The sequence below is a fragment of the Harpia harpyja genome, chromosome 3 (genome assembly GCF_026419915.1).
Source record: "Harpia harpyja isolate bHarHar1 chromosome 3, bHarHar1 primary haplotype, whole genome shotgun sequence".
In the NCBI taxonomy this organism is placed as follows: domain Eukaryota; kingdom Metazoa; phylum Chordata; class Aves; order Accipitriformes; family Accipitridae; genus Harpia; species Harpia harpyja.
In genome coordinates this window covers 47,918,165-47,940,254 of record NC_068942.1, presented here as the reverse complement: position 1 = coordinate 47,940,254, position 22,090 = coordinate 47,918,165, and the positions used below count along the sequence as shown (strand labels likewise).

The following is a 22,090-nucleotide window of genomic DNA, read 5'->3' as shown; positions in this document are numbered from 1 at the left end:
TTGAATGATTTGAGACCCATTGAGTTCTCTTTTTATCTGCACATACTTTCAGTTAATAGTTTTATTTGTTTAGTAACAGCTGACACAGAGTAGTTCTGAGGACAGGTTTATATGGGACAGTAGAATTTACTCTAATAGTAATATGGCTAACTGGTTCCAGAGCTTCACTGACCTCATGGAAACTAGTGAGCAAACTGAAGATGATCACCAAGCCTCGATTCTGAGCTGAAAATATGATAAATGTATTGCTGGTTGGGGAGAGGGAGGGAGGAAGAGAACAGGTATCTATTGAATGGAAAGAACATATCTTTCAGGCTTGTAAAAAGTAACTCGGAGAAATTCAAACAAAGTATTCTGTGCTGTGATGTGCTGTAAATTTAGGGATTTAATGTGTGTTATCATATTAGCAAAGGGAGAAACATGTTTCTGAAGGGAAATGCTTTTTGACATACTAAATGACTTCTTTTGAATTGTGCTGATATCATCCATATCCCTGCAAGAGAAATAATTAGAGAACATATGAGTCCTTTTCTCTCTCAGGGTCTCACAGTTCCAATTTCTGCTGATTTATAGCAAAATACAGCACAGCGTGCATTCATGCCAACTGAATGTATTCTGCCTTTAATTTTCAAAATGCTACATTAACAAGAATATACTCCCTTGCTTCTGACTTGTGATGGCACTTTGAAAATGTTTTTACAAGGAAGGTGTGAACAAGAGAGAAGAGTGTGGTTAGGAATACTCAGTATATAAAATATAGAATGTAGAAATGAATGGTACTTATTAAAATCAACCTGAAATACAGTAATCTACTGGTTAAAAAAGTAAACAAGCATACTCATATCATCATAGCTGGATATTGAAGGATGGTGTGGACTACTGGAAGCAGTAAACTGTAAATAAAATGAAAATAAGCTTGTCTGTTTTGGTTTTTTTACTTTTTCTGTAGGTTATCCACCCTCCCAAAATGATGTTGAAGTGGCAGAAGACTGCTTTCAAGTGAGTATTTAAATTTTTAAATTAATTGTGCAGTTATTTTCTGAAGAAATTCACTGAACAATTTTTGTTTTCATTAGTGAGAATAAGCAAAATAAGAGCAATAGCAAATTTCAGTTTAATGAAATAAGTTCCAGAACAGTTATCTAGAAGACTTACAATATTGTCTGTCCTAAACTAAGTAGTCAATATTTAATCAATAGGATGATTAACCATCCTGAGTTTAATTTTTAAGTTTACAGTGTCTGTTCTAGGTTATGTGTCCTCTTTGAACTCATGGGAACATGAAATATTCTTCTGGGGGGAAAAAAATAGAGGGGTCAGGAGTCGTCGTCTTTTACATGCACGTCCTATTTGTTTTCCTAGATTTCACACTGCAGTGATAGACACTACTAACATTGTATGGTTCGAATTGAAAAGATGCTGACATAACAGTTAAAAGAATCTAGTCCAAACAAGGGTGGAAGTTCAGATAATTTTTAAAAACCCACTGAAGATAAAGCAGTCACTTGTTGAGGTTCAAATATTTACTGATCCTTATTTGCACCATTCAATTTCTATAGGTCATAATGGCATAAGAGGTAAAAACTTATCTTCTACTATGCTTCAGAGTTATAATGCTTTACACAAATACCATATCAAGTACTGTAACACTGATGTGTAGCACTACCTGGTAATATCCAAGAATCCATGTAATTAAAAAGCCAGTATAAACAAATATTTTGGATACATATATACAGTAAATAGCTGATATAACTGAGTAAAAACCTACTTGTGTCTATGTGTGCTTGTCATCTCTTCTTTCCTATTTACAGTTTCAGGGAAAGTCTTGGCTTTATTCACACACACGTTCAGTTTTCAGAGTGCAGATATTTAAATTAATATGAAGCTGGTATAGAAACAAGTTGACTCAGGGGTCTTAGTGACTATTCAAAAAACTGATAGTATTCCTAAGTGGTTTCTTGAGGGAAAGAGTTTTGTCGTTTATGCAGTATTAGCTTCTTTATCAGTGTAGATAGATGCAGTGTAGAACCTCTGCAACATAAAATCAAGAAAATTAGCAGCCTGCTTTGAAGATATGGGTAAGAATAAAATTATGATAGGAGTCTGAGAGTCAAGTATTTAGAAAGGATACTGCAATGCAGTGGCAATGCAGAAGAGTCTCTTGATTTCCTTCCATTTTATGGTAGAAGAAATGTATCTCTGTGTAAGTGTTGGCTGTGCAACCACCTGTTGTTCTTTATTTGCAGCGCTTTATTTTAAGGCACTTTAAAGTAAAATTGCTATAAATATTAGATATTTTGGATTTAAAATAGGAATGAGATTTTGACAGGGTGGAGGAAATGTGTGCCAAAGTTAATGCAATCCTTAATCAGCTTTTAAAAGACTTGTTTAAACATGCTTTGTTGCAAGTATTAATAATTGAGCAATTTCTACAGGCCTAATGAGATTAGCGGAAACTAATTAGCTCTTGATTATGCTGCTTAGTTATTATGTTTCTATATAAGGATGCCAAAATTGAAGCAAATATCTGTGATTCTTTATATTTACAAAGTTTGTTATTGGAAAAGTGGAGAAAAGTGTATTTACATCATCTATTCTATATAGATGTAAATATAGATATATTTAGATATGTAAATAGATGATGTAGATTTACTTTTTATATATTTTTTAAAAAAACATATATTTTTAAAAGTATCTATATATAACTTACAGATACAGACAATCCTGTTTGGTGCAAACTGCTGCTAGAATTATCTGTTACATTCCAGACAGGAAAGCATATTTCATTACTTCACCACAACACACATTGCTTAATTGTGGATTTGTGCTGTGGATAGATGGCAAGAATTGCCTGTTTTCTAGAGGCAAAAAAGCTAGCCAATATTTCTTACCATATCTCTGCATACCAAAGTAAAATAAATTATACTAGACTTGCCTATTGATAACAATGCCAGAAGGGCGGGGAGATGCAGGAAAGGCTGAACCCACCTGGGTTTAGCTATGCTTCATCTAAATCAGGTTTATGTATCAATAACGAAACAATAATTGCAGCGTTAGGAACGTCAGTGTAGAAAGGCTAGAGCATTTTAGTTACAGGCACCAGGTCTAGTCACCACAAATGTCTTGGAAATACCAAATAGTGCACATTCTCCTCCAAGTCATTAATTCCTTCCCCCTTCCAAGATTGATACTGTTGAAAGTTGAACTTGATACCCCAGGGTTTTTTTTAACTTGAAAGACTTCTAAGACCATTTTGTTTAAAGATATCATATTATGTGTTATGTATTTGAAGAGTCATGTTGACTTGTCCCCCCACTTCTTCCAACCCCACTATAGTTTAAAAGGCCTAATCATTTTTTCCCCCCCCCCCCGTTTATTCTATAAGCTGTTTTCCCAAGACTCTAATAGTATTTTTTAGTAAGTTTTGGAGTGTATCTATGCAAGGGCATTTTAGAGTGTGGATAGAATGTTATAGCAGGTTGACACTTGGATATGAGGGCAATGGGATGTTTGTTGTTTCATCAGAACAATCTTCCAGAATTGTAATTTGTAACCTTTAAGGAATGAAGTACAAAAGATCAAGCAGTGGAGCTCCTCCATTTAATTAAAAATATTAAGTAGTCATAAGTTGCTTTTAAAATAGCAGAATATCAAAAAGAGAAAAGGATTAGTTCACACTTACTTTTCATAGCATGTTTGTTAATACACTTAGATTTTTTTTTTTCTATATCCTGTAGTAACTATCATGTGTATTGGTTTTCTTCGGTTTCATTTCTTTCTTAGTTAGTATTGTAGGTAAAGTCCCCAGGATGTCATCAAGGTATATTGGAAAATGCTAATTTTAATAGGTCTTTTGTCAGTTACATCGTCTGCTGTCAAGGTGTTTTGCCTCTGCTGTTGTAGTCATCTTACACAGCAGGAATCCTATATTTAGTGCATATTTGAAGTATGAATGTAGTATGTAGTTTGTACATAAATTTCATTAACAGTGTTTTTTTAAAAAGTGAAGGTAATTAGTGATGAAGAAAGCAAAACATGCTTCATAAGTTATTTTACTGGCTGGTTATATTTGGTACTACAGAGAGCAAATGAAATGATGCGAATAAGATCAAAACACACAGCCTTCTGATCTAGTCGGTGGGACTGCTGTTAAGCCTCAATGCCTACTTGTAATGAGTATTATATCACATTTTATAGATGTAGCAAGCAGAAACAGGGGTTGTGCAAAACTTGTACGTGCAACTCTTAAATGCAAATCCAAAACCTGAACTCTTCTCTTGTGCTTTCTAGGCTAGCATTTTGCTCGCTATATTGTATCTTGTGTCACTAGATCTTTTTTTTACATTCTTTAAATGAAATCTCACAGAGAAAGCATTCTTCTTACTGAAGATCAAATTTATCATTTTAAGAAGATTCATTGTAGCTTTTTTAGATGCTCTGTTGTTCACAAATAATGTTAAAATCTTAGTATTAAAAAAATACCATCACTTAAGGGTGTTCATACTTGCTTATTATGGTTGCTTAAATGATTACAATTACTATTAGTTGTTTAATGAACATTTTATATGCAAATTGTTTATATCATTAAATAAGCCTTAGTCTTACTAAATTAATTTCAAATAGAAATACACAAATGAGTTAATGCAGAGCTATCTGACTTCCTGTAATGTTTGCAAATGGATCCTGGGAATGTATATATACTTACAGATATATTCATTAGGAATTTGTTTTGGTAGGAGGTTTGGATTTTTTGGTATAAAACCAGGCATTTTGAATGCAGTAGACAAGCAACTTGTTTAAGTCTGTCTGTCTGTGCCAAGATTAGCTCAGATTCTTTTCTTCTACCAAATATAAACTTCTTGCTCTAACTCATTTAGCTTAACTGAAAAAATGTAAAAATCAGAATTCTTTTTTTTTCTTGGAAGTAAATCTAACTAAATGAAATCTAGAGCTCATGCATTTAAAAGTATCTTTATGTGGGTTTTGGATACTGAAATGTGTAAGTCTTGCTTTTGAGAACTGCAAAATAGAGCAGTTGAGTCTTAATTTCTTTCAGGTTTTGTTGATTCAGCCATACTGGTGTTATTTATAGGCTACCAACATATTTTAACAGTTTCGAAGTAATAAGAAATTGAGCACTTACGCTTTTGAGTTTCTTACTACTGGCAGAAGAAGACTGTAGACTGATAAATTACAAGCAGAAAAAAAAAAAGTTTGGCTTATCACTTCAGAAATAGGTACATTGGGCTTTTTGTCAATATGAAGGGGAAAGGGCCTGCAACTTATTTAGTGACCTTTCAATTTATTTTGTCTGTAACAAAAGGTTTGCAGAAGTTTTAATTTACAAAAATAACTTGACATTATGACTTGTAAGGAAATGTGAAGTGATTTACCCTTGACACTGTATTGTTTTGATGGAGAAGAAAATACTACATGATGAAACGCTGAAAATTAGCAGTATTTAGTGCACTAGTAGTTCCTAGAACTAGAAGTAATACTAGTTTATATTATCCATTTAAAATAAAAGTAATAATGTTATTGTGCTAAAATTATTTGGGTTTATTAAGCTTTTTTGTGGAGTAGTATTTAAAAAGAGGAGGAATTTTTTTTTCTCACCAGTATCCCTAACAGCTTTTTACATCTCCATCTCTCTTATTTCCTCAGAGTTATGCTTTGTGTTTTCGTTTATTAGTTGCTTCCTTGGAATCCCTAAAAACCTCTAGTATGCTTTATATATTCAGGTAGAACAGTCTTGGAAGAAAGAGGCATGTCAGATGCCTTGGTTTTTTACTTTAAACTGTACAAAACATTCAGAGTAATCTAGGTAATATTTCAGTCCATGTCAGAGATACTTACCTGATTATAATAGAGTTTCTTTGCCAAATATGAAAATAGTTGCTCCATCAAGTCTTAGAAATAGCTAAAGCAGAAGGAGGTTATTCAAATGTTTTTGAAACCTGTATCATTTGTTCACAATTAAAAAATCAAGGAAAAAACATTTAAACTCTTCTTGTGTTGGTTAGCATCAAACAGCAGATTTTCAGGCCTCATGGGAAGTAAATAAAGAACTGGGATGCAACGGAAATGTGGTCTCTCATCCATCCTTCTGTGTAATCATTAAACTTACTTAGAGCAGAACATTTTTAACAATGTTTGCAGAACAATGTTGAATTCTCTCCCAGACTTAACTCTGGCAAACTGGGAGAAGTAAGGAGAGAAAATTCGAAGAAGAGAAGCTCAGTCTGGTTTTCATTTTCTCTACAGCTGTCATCTGGCTTTGAATTCTGCTGGATAGCTACAGCTGGAGTCATTTTATTGCTTTACCCAGCATCCTTTTGCCTGCGCGCACAGAAATGTTTTAGTAGTCTTGGAAAAAAAATCAGAGTATCTCTTAGCAACCATAGGACAGTAATTATTATACCAGCAGCTGGGAGCAAACCAGATTTCCGTTGTGCATTAAAAACTGGCGTAGGTTACTTTACAGATGATACTGAATAACCTATGCCAGTACTGTACTTTGCAGGCTGTGGTTAAAGGATATTGAATGTGGGCGGTGTAATTGCTTTGGACAGTAGAAAAGGGGAATGTGTACATCTGTGTTTTGTGTGTAATATTCCGTATATTTAATATACCAAGTTCAGTTCTTGTGGAAAACTTTACATGTTTGCTTTTTACTTAAATGCATTTTCAATACAATAGCATTTTTGTTTCTAGAGCCTCTCCCATCAGGTTGTCAGTGTTTCCATTATAAATGTGGGGTTTCAGGTGTTTATGACCTTGTCATAAAACGTCACATTTGGAGCAGAAAGTGTCATCCAAAGAAAGCCTTTTTGATCCTAATAAGTGTGGTTTGGCTGCATCAAAACTATCAATTAAATATACAGAGTTCAGGTTATTCATCTGGCATTTCTGTAGTTCTGCGTAGTGAATATTTATGAGCTAAATAAAATCATAACTGACCTGATTGCTTTTCATTTTTCATAAATACCAGAAGTTAGGCTGTGTCCACTTACCTGTAGTATCTAGATTTGTAGGCTGAGCATTGTGCTTTCCGAACTGCTGTCTCGTGAGTTCTTGCCTTACAAAGGTCAAATGCCTTTCTCTGTGTCCTGCCACCCCCAGATTTGTTCTTGAAGTCAATTAGCTTGAATTGTGGTGTCTCTGTTGGAATTTTATAAAAGCATTCCTTTATAATTGCTGCGTATAGGGCATAAAGGCTTGCTTGAAGATTAAGGTTTGTATTTCATACATTAGTGTCTGGCACTGCTAGTTAGCACTGTAATAGATGATCAGTGCCTGTATCCTTTATTAGATGGAGCCTTTCTTGACTGCCAAGGGGAGCATGTGTGTCTGTGTGAGCATGTGCATGTGTCCTTTTTGCTCTATACTGTAGGTAGTTTATTTCTGAAGAAAAAAGGTGTGAATCACCTGCAGGCACAGGAAATAATGCAGGCTGTTGCAGATCTTACGCAGGGATAAAGACTGGCTTGTGGGTAGTATGTGTTTTTTCCCTGGGAAGGAAGGAGTAGTAGTTTTTGCAGCTCTCTTCCTTCTCCCTAGACCACTCAAATCGGTAATATCTGGGGGGGTAGAGGGGTTAGTGCTTATCACTGTGGTTTCTGTAAAATGGCCTCTAGCTGTTAAGTGTGTTCCTAACTTAAATAGTTTCTGCTTGTAAGCATTTACAACATTGCTCAAACCAAAAATAGTTGTAGACATTTCTTCCTCATTCTGAATGCGGCTCTCCTGTGGTTTGAACCAGTGTTTTGGAAGCTTTTTATGTCATTGGGCAACGTACCTGCAGGAGTACCTCCTGCTAGGAAGATATTTGATATTGCACTAATATTTTATGCTTTTTGCTCTTAAAATAAGTATACATCCATGAAATCTAACTCTTGCCAGTCATTTCAACATTGCTTTTGTACTCCTTTCCCGACAGTGTTTGACCAGAAAATTTAATTTTGACAACAGGGTCGATTGCTTAGTGGTGTTGTCATGCTCAAGGATCTGCAAAAAGTACTTCTTTCTGGAGTTTTCAGACTTTCCTGTGTTCAAAATTTTTCAGTGGAACTTTAACCTGATGGAGCTATTGTCTTTCATGGGGTATATGCTCTCTAGTATTAATTAAAGCTGATCGTTAATTAATTTCTGATTTTAATGTTTTTCCACTCAGAGTCCTTCTGAACAATATATAAATTCTTAGTGGTGTGATGATTTTCTTTCTCCTAAAGATCAGCTACAGAACAGCTGCTTCCACTTTATCTAGATGCCTTCGAACTTGATACATTAGGCTTTTATGTACATGAGGTGCTAATGTAATCACAGAATAAGTTCATTAAGTATTTTGATAAATGAAAACTAATGATTCGGTGTTAGTACTTAACCTGCCAAAACTTCAGGTTTGCCTCTGCCTCAGTAGTTTCCTGCAGTATTTTTATCGTTTCCTCCTTAATGTTTTCTTGATATATATAAATCCTTACAATAAAGCTGAAACATTTTCATTGCCGGAAGTTGGATGATGCCAGAGTTTTCTCAGTGCTATCAGATGATGACAGCCAGTTAACTTTACAGCGTGTCTCAATACAAACAAAACATTGTACAGTACATTTTTTGCAGCCCAATGGGATTTGTATCAATATGCTCTACTGTATCCTAAGTATATCCCAGTCAGTTAAGCTTAAAGAATGAGAACTGTTTGGTTTTTCTATTCTTTTCAGAAGTTGGATCATCTGACAAGCCAATATTCCACCCAAACATACTTCCTCTTCCTTATTCTGAGTGGCACACATCCTGTAGATATCTCATGATATGTTGCCACATAGTCTCATTTTTGTATCAAATTGCCTGATACAACCTTAATTTCAAAAAGACAGTCATTAGTTGTTCAATACATGCTTGCTGTAATTAGATATTTTAATTGAGCCAGTATATGTTAAAACTGACTTTTTGTTTCTTTCCAGCTGATCTTGCTTTTAATTTTTTAAAAGGTCTGACTAGCTTTTGCCTCAGAATTTTTTTCCTCCGATTGGATATTTGTAAATACTGGCAGCCTCGTGGGTAGTTAGAGAAAGCATAATCTCGGAGACTGGGCTAATCTCTCCTTCCTTAAAGTAAGTTCCTCGGGCTGATTTGGCAACTGAGTTACAAAGGCATGTATCTCTAATGCCCAAGTTGTGTATGGTCTGCAGAGAAGGAACTCTTATTTTCCAAGGGTGACTCATAGTAAAGAAAATACTTGCCTACTTACAAGTACTTGAAAAATGTGTGTTTAAAAATACTTGTGTTTATAGATGCCTCTAACACGTTATGTAGAATATGAATGCATTTATGTATGAACTTGGTGGTTTTGGTGTGGTTTTTGTGTAAATGCAAAATCATTTCAAGGGCGTTCTTTATGTATTCTAGACTACTCAAGAAAATACATCAGGTTCATTAATGAAAGATCACCTTTTCCAACACGAAACTGTAGTAACCAGTGAACCTTACAACAGTGCAAATTTAAGGCCTTCAGCATTTGAGGATTTCAACACCAGGAGAGCCTGTTTTCCTAGCCAACCTAACCAGGTAAGACTACCAACAAAAGAAGCAGTTCTTACTTTGCTTGCTGCATTAATGGCATAGTATGTAGTTTCTGACAAGAAAGCACCTTCATTCTAAGTCCCTGTATGTAGCATTATACTCTCAGCTTCTTGAAATGATCAATATAATCTTTGCAGCTGAAATATTACAGCATTATTATGGCAGAGGTAAAGCTTTGTGAAGTTATTTACCTATGCTTGTAGTGCAGCAGACTACGTTAATAAATCTTTTACTTTCTTTGAAGTCAGATTTCTGTATTACAGACTTCTGTATTTGCAGCCTTGAAAAGCTGTTTAAATTTGTACAGAAAATGCTAACTGGCCATGAGCTCAATCTTGGTTACACGTATACTAATACTGGTTTCATTAGAAATACTGAAAAGTATCTTTAAAATGGATATCCTGGGTGCATTACACAGTGGGGCACTTTTGCTAAATACTTAGTGAAATATTGTTTATGAATTCTAACTGCCTATTTAAACTAAAATACTCTATTTTGGTACAGAAAGGAAAACAATATATCAGTTATGCATGAAAAGTAATAAGCTATGGGTAAGCAGATTCTTAGAAGAAAAAACCACTAACATGAGGAAGGCTCATGTACAGACATTTTTTAAAAGAGGTCATATTTATACAACATTAGATTGGAAAGGCAATGTTACAGCTTTTCCTTTAACAATACACGTTTTGCTTTTTTCTAAGCCTCAAAGAAACTGACAGTTTTTGTAGACTGTAGAGGTAGACTTAATAGTGAGTTGGATAATAATTAATTTGAAGGTCTTATGCTTAGAAGCAAACACATGGGAAGCTTTTTAGAATAAGCTTAATAAAATCAGAAGTCAAAGCAGAATGCAAGTTCAAGTAGTTGTGAACACTTCATCAGAAAATATTTCTGCTCTTTGAAATAAAGCTTTTTAATACCCTTGGTCATTCTTGCAAAGAAAGATAGGATTGTATTAAAGTCTTGTATCAGCTCTTTTCTAACTGCTTTATTGGGCAAAAGAAGCAAACAGTGTTATCTGGAGAACTGACTAAAGAGTTTGAAACTATTAACTTCTGATTTTTAATCATTGATCTGCTCCAATTATCTCTTTGTATAAATCACCTCATATTTTTGTTTGATCTGTTCATCAAGAGGTACATAGTTTCCCCTCTTCCCATTTACTTGCGAAGAGAATTTTAAAATTTCTTAGAATAGAATAGATGGGTGATTAGGTTATTGCGGCTAATGCTTAACAGCTATAGTAACCAGTGATGTATGTGCTGTTAGTCTTCACTGAGTTGTAAAGTGCAGTAGTCTAAAGTACCTGTGTGTTTTAAGAGCACATATACAGTTGGCTACTGAGAAAATGATAATTTAAGCTGTGGTATGCTGGGTAGTGCCTGTCTGATAGAAATTAAATAGGAATTTCTTTGAAATGACAATGCTAGAATTCAATTCTTGTAGACTGAAGTTATGGGAGACTCCATGGAAATTTTAGTAGATATTCTTTAAAATATTTTTCTCATATTGTAGCACCCCCTGCATCCGACATTCCATGCTTTTTGCATGGTCCTGGGGTGCACGCATTTAGAACATAGAACATAGGCAAGTCAACAAAATCACGCATTCAGTATGTGTGCACACTGCACTGTCTCTGCTGAACTCCATGCATGTGACCGTGTGGCACAGCAGGTCTTGAGGTAAATGCCTGTTTTGTTTCGATTTTGTGTAAGTTTGAACACTCTTACTATGCTCGTAAGTTGAATAGCTCAAGAAGTACATGCTCTAAAGAAGTGATTAATGACAGTTCAGATCTTTACCTGTAATACTTTGACTGTTACTAAAAATACCCAAGTCCCTCAGCTCTTCAGCTTCTGATACACTGATGTGTGTTTAACTTTAAATTTAGTATTTTGCGATGATATATTCAGCTGCTGGTGTCCTCATACTGTGGAGTTGCAAGCTGAGCAAAGTCAGATATATCTGTCTGAGGAGAGACAGGGAAGGCTACAGTACCAAGCAAGTGTCCATGCCTTGTTTAAAGGTGCACCCCTTCAAGTAGGGTGTAATACTAGTGAGTTCAGTCGTGGCAACAAAAATTTTCTGCCTAATTTCCATTTGGCTAATTATGTTCATAATGAGATACTCTGTGGAATTTCAGTTTGCTGTAATATTCTTCCGCCCTTCCTGCCTCAGCTGTTACACAGAGACGGCACTTGTACTGAGTTGTAATTTTGAATGGCTAGAGGACTATGTGCATTATTCTCATTGAATTTTGCTGGTATTTGTACCTAACTGAGTCTGGATTGTGTATTGTTCTTAAGGTTTCATGTACCTCATGCTTTCATGTAGGTCCCATTGAACACCCAATATGTAAGCACTTTATAAATAAAGCTTTTCCAACGTTTCTCCTGTTCACTTGTTTTTCAGCATTTCCCACTCGCTTTCTTAAAAAATGATTTCTTAATATCAGTTGCATAAAGAATGTAATGCTGCCTTGTTGTAACATATCAGACCTTAAGCATTTTAGTAGGAGTTTGGCTGGGGACTTGAGAAAAAGAAACGAGTTCTATGTATGTGGTGTGTTCTGCTCAAACAAATAAAAAGCCATCAAAGACTGAGGAGAAGTCAGATTTTACAGTTGTTAGTGATCTTTAATGGCTATTAGCTGTCTGGGGAATGGGAGGTTAAGGGTGAGTTTTTTGGTTTGAGGTTTGGGGTTTTTTTTCCTTTTAAACAATGGGGGTTTATTTAATGTCTTAAATGCATGCGTAATATTCTGTGTGGACAGTGGGGTTAGGATCCTTTATGCCTGTAACATACGGAATTGTAATGACATTTTTGATCCTTTTTCCCTTAAATAAATTTATGCTGTTAACTGTTCAAAAAAGCCAGTTAGCCATAGCTAGTTATTGATGCTAAAACAATAGGCTCTTTCTGTTGTTTGAAAAAAGAATAGAGTTGAGAAGCACTCTGCTTTTATAAGCAAAGGGGAGGCCTAACTGCTTGCATTGGAGCCTGGGGATGTATGGAAGAGCAGTGATGTTAGCTAAATAGGATATAACCTTTCTTCACCCTGTATCCTCAAGACCTTGTGGAAGTCCAACTGCACGGCTTGGAGCCAAGAAAAAAAAATTACTCTTGTTAGCATACTCCAGCTGAAACTCCCAGGGCAAAGCAGCTCCAATTACAGTTCTGTACTTAAAATATATCACACAAGGATTATCAAGCAGGGAAGTGATGGTTAGAGCAGGCTACAGATATTCTTACATAATCAGAAGCTGGCATATTTTAAGAAGCTATTCCTTCCTCTTTCCCAGCTGCCTTTTCTCTTCCCTCCTCTGCCTCCTACTCCAAAACCAGGGCACGCAGACTTCAGTGTAGTAGGAGCATAGACACCTGCAAAGTGAACTAGAAGTGTGTTAAATTAAAAAGTCATCTTCAGTAGTTTGTTGTTACACACTGCAACAGATTAGGAATATGCAGTTCAACTGTTGTCCTAGACTATGGAATGATGACACGTTAATTCTCACTAATTTGATCAGTACTAATAAGGGAAACACTCTCAAAGCAACGATACTGATGCCGAAGATGCATTCCCAAATAATTCAAGATTCTGGAAGAATTTGTAAGGCTAATCAGTTAGGGCATGATTTTTTTTTTTCAGTCTTTTCTGTGAGATGGTTTGCAGGCTGCGCATTTGACAGGAGAAGAAGGTGGAATTTGACTTGAAGCTCGCTTATATTCTGGCTTAGATTATAATAGGCCTACAGTGTAGGAAAATAACTGCCTGTCTGTAAAGCAGGAATACTGGGACATACCGAGACTTTTGCTTTTTTGCTGCACTATCTGCTAGTTTCGGGAGCTCCTTCCATACACATGTCCTAAATTTTTATCCTGTCATTATTTGCACCTTTTCTTGAAAGTCACTTGTAATGTGATTTCAGTAACATTTAGTGGCAGTCCAATATCTTACACTTATATTTAAGGTATGCAGTATTTCAATTTGGATGATTCAAATTTGCCACCTTCAACAACTTTTTCATGCCCCCATGCCCTTTCATCGTAAGGCAGAATAAACAAGAACTCCCTTATCTCTCTGGTGTTTGTTTTGTATGTGTTTAGCACGTTCCTTCCTACTTTCCTTTTGAGGTAAAAGGTCTTGAATTATGGTCAGTTCATTACAAGTTGAGAATTTAAAAAGTACTTAGGTGTTTGCCTGCTGGTGTCCTAAACCGATTGATTTAAGTACTGTATATTAGCTAAGGGGAGATGCATTTAGCAGCCACTGTTATTGATTGATCATGCTACTGAATATTATTATTCATATGGCAAAATCCTTATCTAGAATACAGCTTTGAGAATAAGTAACCAGTATTCAATACTCTTGTTGCAAAAGTGGAGGGAGTTTGAAAACTTAGAGCAGAAATAAAGGAAAGCTTCTCCTAGATAACACAAGTAACTCAAAGTGAATGTATCAGGGAGTTAATCCTGAAGCAGCGGATCATCACTGACGTGAAATCAGCAAGTTCACTTAAGGCATAATTGATCTGTGGAATTAATTAGTTGCCACTGTAAGATGTTAAATCCTGAATTTTAAGCATAATTCAAAGAACAGTATCAAGTTTTATGCAGATACCAAAATATCCAAAGCTCTTATGAGATACTAAAAAGTCAGGAAAGAATACTAAAGCTCATGGTCCTAATATCATGAAAAAGGCTCATTATTGTGGGGAAGTCTGTAAATTGTACTAGTAAGAAAATAAGCTGAAATTTTTATCTTCAAGCAGCAAGGAAAAAAAAATCCTGTTTTTAATTTTCTAATCAAAGTTTTACATTGTAGGTAGACAGAAATTTGGGACTTCACTGTAGTAAACTTACCTTGCTTTGCCATTTCAGGTCCCACTGAAGTCAAGCAGACACGTTAGTTTTCAGGATGAAGATGTTCACTGTAGTAAACTTACCTTGCTTTGCCATTTCAGGTCCCACTGAAGTCAAGCAGACATGTTAGTTTTCAGGATGAAGATGAAATTGTTAGAATAAACCCTCGTGACATTTTGATACGTCGTTATGCAGACTACAGGCATCCTGACATGTGGAAGAACGACCTGGAGAGGGATGATGCAGACTCAAATATACCATTTTCTAAATCAGACAGTAAAAAATCTGACTATTTATACCCGTGTGGAGATGGAACTAAGTTGAATTCCCTGAAAGACTCAAAGAGTTCTGTGGTATTTAAAACTCAGCCTTCCTCATCAAAATTTAAAAACTCGAAAAGAAGAAAAGAGGATGGTGAGCGTTCCCGCTGTATATACTGCCAGGAAAGGTTTAATCATGAAGATAATGGCAGAGGAAAATGTCAAGATGCGCCAGATCCTATTAAAAGATGTATCTACCAAGTTAGTTGCATGCTTTGCGCAGAGAGCATGCTGTATCACTGCATGTCAGACTCTGAAGGAGATTTCTCTGATCCTTGCTCATGTGACACTAGTGATGACAAGTTCTGCTTACGCTGGTTAGCACTGGTGGCACTCTCATTCATTGCTCCATGTATGTGTTGCTACCTCCCCTTGAGAGCATGCCATCACTGTGGTGAGGTATGTGGGTGCTGTGGAGGAAAGCATAAAGCTGCGGGATGAATCAGTCTTGTGCCAAACAGAGCTGAAAAATCTTTGTTTCCAGGAAGCATCTAACTTGGATTTGTGGAAGCTTTTTGGCAAGCTGAAGGGAATCTTCTTTCATGTAAGAGATGCTTGATGTGGAGGAAGCAACAAGACTTGTCAGACCTTGGCATTTTACAAGTGCTAGCCATGCCTAACTATTTCCTTTGAGCGCGTGGCATTTGTTGCAAGTTGTGAAGGAGATTTTGCAGAGGAAAGCCTATTCTTATTATTGGCTATAAAATGAGTATATAAACTATGATTATACTAAAAGGGATTAACTTTTGCCACTTTGTACATTCATGGTTTAGGCGAGGGGGCTCTTTTAAAAGGATTAAAACTTACCTGAGGGGAAATCTTAACTAAAAGTGCACTAGAGGCAGTTGATTTAAGATTAAGAAAAGTTAATACTCGGCAAATGAGAAATGAAACTGATTTTAAGTGCAACTAAATCACTTATTAATAGTTTTTTGGAAGCGACTTTATGTATAAATAACAAATGTTTATATTTAACTAAATGTGTAAGGTACGAATTATTACATGTTAAACTTTCCTTCCCTCTGATATAGTAGGTATGGACCATATCTACTGTCACATTCCATGGTAGTATTTTAAATATTTAATTAGTTAATTTAGTCGCATTTTTATTCCAGATGGACAAATTGATATTTTCAGTCCTGTTTCCCTTCAGCTACAGTTTGTGTTGAGTTGTATCCATACATTCTGATAATCCTAAAACCTTTAAAATATTAATTATTCTAGTCTTGAGTGACCAATATTTTTTTGTTAAGCACAGATGTAATTGTCTAAAATGTTCTTGTTAGAACATAACATTTATTTTTATATATAAATGACTTTGATTTCAACATAATAGCAAAAAGGAAGTTGTTTCTGTTGCTCAACCAGCAAGTTGTTTTCTTTTGGGGTGTCCTCCAAAAATACTTTATTGCATATTCAAATGTTCATTAAGCAAAAGGTACATTAAGGCAGTTGTAACAAATTGTCATCAGTGTTCTTGTTTATCCTTCTGTTAAACTAGGATCCTGTTCAGCTGTTTATCGAGTACTATGATTAAAACAAAAGATTAATAACAAAAGTGAAATTGTTTTCATTATTTTGAACTGCAACTTTTTCTTATTTGAACGGGCAAGAACAAAAGTACTGTGTGTTTTGTACAAAAACAACAACAAAAGACTTAGCTTGAGAAATAAATTACAGCCCAGGCAAAATTGGAGTGAACTTCTTAATTAAGGAAACTTGGAGGGAGGATGGGGGGAGGGAGTGAGAGAGAGAGAGTGTGTGTATGTATCTGTATGCGTGGTGCTATATTGTGTATGGTATTTGTTATGGCTTTGTACTTACTAAGTGTTTAACTTTCAGATAAGAATTAACTGATTAACCCATTGAGAATTTTTTAAAACATTACATGCTTTGCTCTGTTGTGAAGTAAGAAACATTTACTTCTCATTAAAGATATGTAAAACACTAAAACCAGTCATAATTCATTAGCGAAGGTACCTATTTGATATCCTGGCTGGAGTGGGACAGACTATCCTCAGTATACCCTTCTTATTAAACAAACAAAAAACCTAATTGATTTTAAAAGATGCACATGACTGACTTTTCTCACTTCCTATGCATTTCTTCAGTATATTTTTGTGTAATTTTTCTTTCTGCATGTATTGGTGCCCTTAATTTTCCTTTGTAGCCCAGAAGTAAAATGAGCGAATGTATATAACATTATGTGTCTGTAAAATACTTTTTAAATGAAAACATTTATATTTATATTATGGCTTGAATTGACCACCTTGTGTACATAGATCATCTCAAAGTATTATTTCACATTGAAAAGAAGACAAATATATTGATAACTGTAGAAGTTACGGAAGAGCTTCTAGTTTTGTATTAAGAGTAGATTGGATGAATTAAGTCCAAGAATATGACACGGTAGCAGCAGTCTTGGTTTTTACTGTTTATATATTTGAAAGCTGCTACTCTGGTTAATTTTCATGCTTCGCACATTTTCAGCTAAACTTCGTTGCCTAGAATAGACTGTTAACTTTAAAAACAACTTTGATTAAAAAATGGTGATGTTTTTCTAGCGAATGAGAGGAATTTAATATTTGTAAGTGCTAGGTTCCTAATTCAAGGTGGAGAGGTATGAACAACCTAAGAAAAGAACTTGCTGGCTGTATAGGAAAATGCTATAGAATCATATTGTGTATATACTTCAGAAAGAAATGAGTTTAACAGTTTCTTCTCAGCACTATACAACATAGTGAAACTCCTGGTCCTGTACTGTATTTTGTATGAAACATATATGCTTTAATATTTTTATTGAATGTGTGCATTAATATTTTTCACCTTGCATTTAACCACTTTGCTGCTAAAATGTTTTCACCTTTTGCTTTCCTCTTTGAAGACTTGATCCATCTAAAAAGGGTTACTGAACTGACATATGTTCCCTTTTTCTTCTTGTGCTGGAAGTGTCAGCCTGCACGCCCAGTTTGAGAGGGACTAAAAGAGATACGTGGTTACATAAGGGTTGGTTTGAGTAGGATGCACACGTACTTTTTCCTCTGGTGTTAGGGATCTTACCCACTGTTGCAGTTGGGAGATGAGTAGTGGAAGGTGGACATACAGCAAACCCACTCCAGAATGGGCTGTTACATCTGTGCATCTTTTGGTTTTGGCAGCATGTAACATTTATTCTGTCTCTTCTGAAATACTTTCTTGAGCATTTGGGAAAAGAGAAATTTCTTCCCCAATCCTTACTCCTCCCCTTGCCCTTAGTATCAGAACTGTAGTTTGTCAGGCATGTAGTAGCAGAGCTTTGTGTTGCTTGGAGGGGAGACTCGAGCCTTGGGAAACCATCACTGGATATTAAGAACCTCACTTGTTGAAAACCTCCTTACGGTGAAAATTAAGTATTTCCCCTTGAAAGTGGGGCAAGAAGTTAAATGATAGCAGCACTCGTGCACCATCTACTGGGGGAAGAACATCAGCTGTATTCAGGCACAGTATTTGATTACATAGTCATTTAACTGGCTATCGGTGCACTCCTTAAGCTACAAAAATATGTTAAGCTTTAGTTATTAATTTACAAAATAGTAATTTGGACTCTTACTGTGATTCTTTATCTCATCGTGCATCTTAAATTTCATTATTAATATTGATTGAAAGTAAAAATGCTTTAAGCATATATTTTGTTAGGTTTAAAATAGTTACAATGGCCTATTACACAAAAGCATAAAAATCAGGAATGAAATGAAAATTCTTTTGATTCTGTCATTGGGTTCATAAGAAGGATTCCCCCTTCCCCCTCCTTGAAGTTCTTTCCCACAGCAAAGTGATGGAGTTTTGATGTTCATGCAGAGGGAATCTAGCCTTTTAGTTTGTGATATGAATCGAGTTTTGAGTATGCACAGGTGGGTCTGTGTGCTCGCACATGCGATTCAGTAGTTGCAAAGGGTATTCCTACAGCTGTGTGCAAGATTAAAGCAATATTCTGATAATAATCTACAATTACTATGGTAACTGTTTAGTAAACAGCAGCCAATGGTGGCATAAAACTCGGATGCCTTTCCAGAGCTTATGTAAGGGATGTTCCAAACAGTCTAAACCAATGCAGTTTCCTCTAGAGGAACAAAGGTATTTTGAAGAATGTCTTAATTTTGCATGTTGGAATATAACATTCCCATTTCAGATGTGTTCTCTTCAGAATGATCTGTTCACATGTACCTGGAGGATAATGTTGAACTCCCGTGTAAATAATGCACAGGTTTAAATTAGACTTTAAATCTTTTCAGAGCTTATGGCACAGTATGCAGCTAGTACAGTGATACATTCATATTAATAAAATGAAGATCAAGGGTGGTGGCTTGCAACAAAACAGTAACTTTAAAAAGATGCCTTATGGTACTGTTAGTCCAGCAGCTGGGTGGATAAAACTTCCATTTTCTTCGGTGGACTGACAAATACAAGGAGGGGCTAGGGGGGGTTGTTTGGGCTTGATTTGGGGCTTTTTTTCCTGAAAGCTTCTCTTAATTGCAAAAGTTATGGTTCATTTAAGAAATCAAACCATTCGGTGAAGAAGAAGCCTTCATGTTCAAAGCTGCAGTATAAGCTGTACATAGTTTTCCTTCTTTCGCTTGGTGCCATTTGCTTTCCACCCTAATGACCTCAAAGTGCCTCATGTGTATATTGTTTCCATTAAACCTCAACTGCTATTTCTTTCTACTAAATGATGTATAATTTAGTTAACTCATCCCATAGGTGTTTCCTTTATGAATATGAATACAGCTTGTTACTTCGAGTATATAATGTAAATATGCCTTTAAGTTTGTAACTGGTTTGTTACATCATATCCTTGTAAGTTGACATAGCAGATAACACCATAAAGATTGTTTAAATGTTTTTTCCTGTAATTACCTGATTAAAACTATCTTGAAATGAAACAACTGACATGTTTTTCCATTCTGTGTTGGGATTACTCGGAACAGTACATATGAAATTAAATGTTGCAGCTCAAGAACAGAATAAAAAGATGTAAATACAGGTAATCATTTTGCCATAGTATTCTGCTTACTGGTTAAACAAAATATTAGTCAGATCATTTTATGGTTTTAAGACTGGTCAAACAAACATTGTATTACCTTCAAGCTCCAGCATCTTTCATCGTAAGAACCATTTTTAAGAGTCGCTATAATGTTTTAAACAAAAATGTGCCTGTATGAGCTTGCTTTGTATCTACAGCAGTACTTGTCCTTGACATCATGCTGTGGAGGTCAAGATTCTTTCATATGAATCATGTTTGAGTTCCCACTCAACCCCACCACAAAAATGTGTATCTCTGAATAGAATTCTAAGCTTTGTGCAAGTTAAAGGATAAGATAAGAAAAGGAAGGGGAACTAACCAGTCCCTGAAGAAAAATGAAGATGAACACGTAGCAATCTGTGAGACTATAATTTGAAAGCTCAGTGGTCAGGGTTGAGGATGGATTATTCTAAACTGAATTGTATTTGCCTCTAGCTTTTGCAAATGTTTTCTTATTGGTTACAACTGATAAAGTAATTCTCGCTGTTCATCTGATCAGTTTCTAACTTGAAGAATTTTATTATTGCCAGGTGTAATCATTACATGGACTATTAACTGTTGATACTTGAGCTTTTAACTGGTGATTTGAAAATGCAGCTCTATCAGAGGAAGGAAACAGGCAAATTAATTAAGTGACTAACAAGGTAAAGAGCTAATAGAGGATATTATAGGACTCTGTGGAGACCACATATAAGAAAGTGACTCAGCATTAAACATGGTTTCATAAAACTGAAAAACCTAGTGTTAGATCTTGGACAAATCCACCTTAACATCATGGATAATGCATGATCTTCTTGTTTGGAAAAAAAAGGATAGGTAAGGGGATCCTTTTCCTTTCCTTTTCCTTTCCTTTTCCTTTCCTTTTCCTTTCCTTTTCCTTTCCTTTTCCTTTCCTTTTCCTTTCCTTTTCCTTTCCTTTTCCTTTCCTTTTCCTTTCCTTTTCCTTTCCTTTTCCTTTCCTTTTCCTTTCCTTTTCCTTTCCTTTTCCTTTCCTTTTCCTTTCCTTTTCCTTTCCTTTTCCTTTCCTTTTCCTTTCCTTTTCCTTTCCTTTTCCTTTCCTTTTCCTTTCCTTTTCCTTTCCTTTTCCTTAACAGGTAAGTCAAACTCAATTGCTGGAGTTTATAAATTAGATCAAAAACTGAAGTTAATCCACAGACTATAGTCTATAGACCACAGACCTAGTGGCCAGTTTCTAAAGAGAGTTCATAAAAATATCTCAATTAGTCCTTGCCATATAGCAATTAATAATCAGTATTTTGTATCACTGTTTCTTGAACCTTTTGGCTTACTGTCATGGATCACTATGCACTCCTGTACCAGAATGAAAAGACTTTTAGTCTGTAGGGTTATATCATCACTCCCACCATTTGGGAACACTGAGCTGAGTAATGTAATAACTTAGAAAAAGACATAACAAGTAAATGAATGAGAATAAAAAATAATCCCACATTTCATACCTTGAGGTTGGAGAGTGTGCGTGTGCACACATGATGGGATCTGACTAAATTATGCTTTGAGTACTGTATAATGTGAATGACTAGCAATATTTGGTTTTACCTAGAAGGAAAAGAAAGAAGGAGGTAAGTCAGTTCTTCAGGAAGCTTGTAGCTCTAGATACCCATTTCCTGACTTCAGAAATTTGGGAGTATTTGAGAAGATAATGACTTTCACTGACAGAATAAGCCCCTCAGATGAGTTGTGATTTCAGCTAAGTGGTGATTTGGCAGACTTCAGGCACATCTCAGTACCCACCAAATTATATCTGATGTGTTTTTAGCAATGTACGGTTATTTATGTCAGTTTGAAGTAATGCACAGGAACAATAATCTCATGTTTGGCATTTACTGCCTTTTTTTTTTTTTTTTTTTTAAACCACCAACAAAAAAACCTCTTCTGCATTCTCATTTTGAGTAATACGTATCAGGGTACAGTAAGCTGACCAAAACGTTTAGTGCTTGGTGGGAGGGTGGTTGGAGAGGGGAAAAAAAAACCATGACCAGGAAAGCTCTAGTTCCTACCCAGGCCCACATGCTACATAATGAAACAACTCCTAGATGAAAGCTGTTGCGGTATGACCTACTGTCTAAAAATGGAGACTTTCTAGAAAGACAGCTCTAGCTGCTTTCCATGATAATGAGCAAGAGAGAGTTCAGATTTCACCATGGACAATGTGCAGATGTTAATGAGCTTGCTAACAATGGAAGATACTGGGGGGGGTTGCGATGGTAGAACCATATTTAGTGGGACCAACAATACCAGTTTGAAAGAA

General features: G+C 35.6%; 1 protein-coding gene across 3 annotated transcripts in view; it reads left to right on the top strand.

The window, feature by feature from the left end:
• SPRED1 (sprouty related EVH1 domain containing 1) overlaps positions 1-19,684 on the top strand; it is a 64,426-nt gene extending 44,742 nt beyond the window's left edge. For all 3 annotated transcript variants that reach the window (XM_052782485.1, XM_052782484.1, XM_052782486.1), the window contains exons 4-6: positions 950-999; positions 9,406-9,564; positions 14,544-19,684. In XM_052782485.1, the coding sequence (XP_052638445.1) occupies positions 950-999; positions 9,406-9,564; positions 14,544-15,203 (869 nt within the window). In that variant the 3' untranslated portion in view covers positions 15,204-19,684. The remainder of the gene's footprint in view (positions 1-949; positions 1,000-9,405; positions 9,565-14,543) is intronic.
• The last annotated feature ends 2,406 nt before the right edge of the window (positions 19,685-22,090 follow it).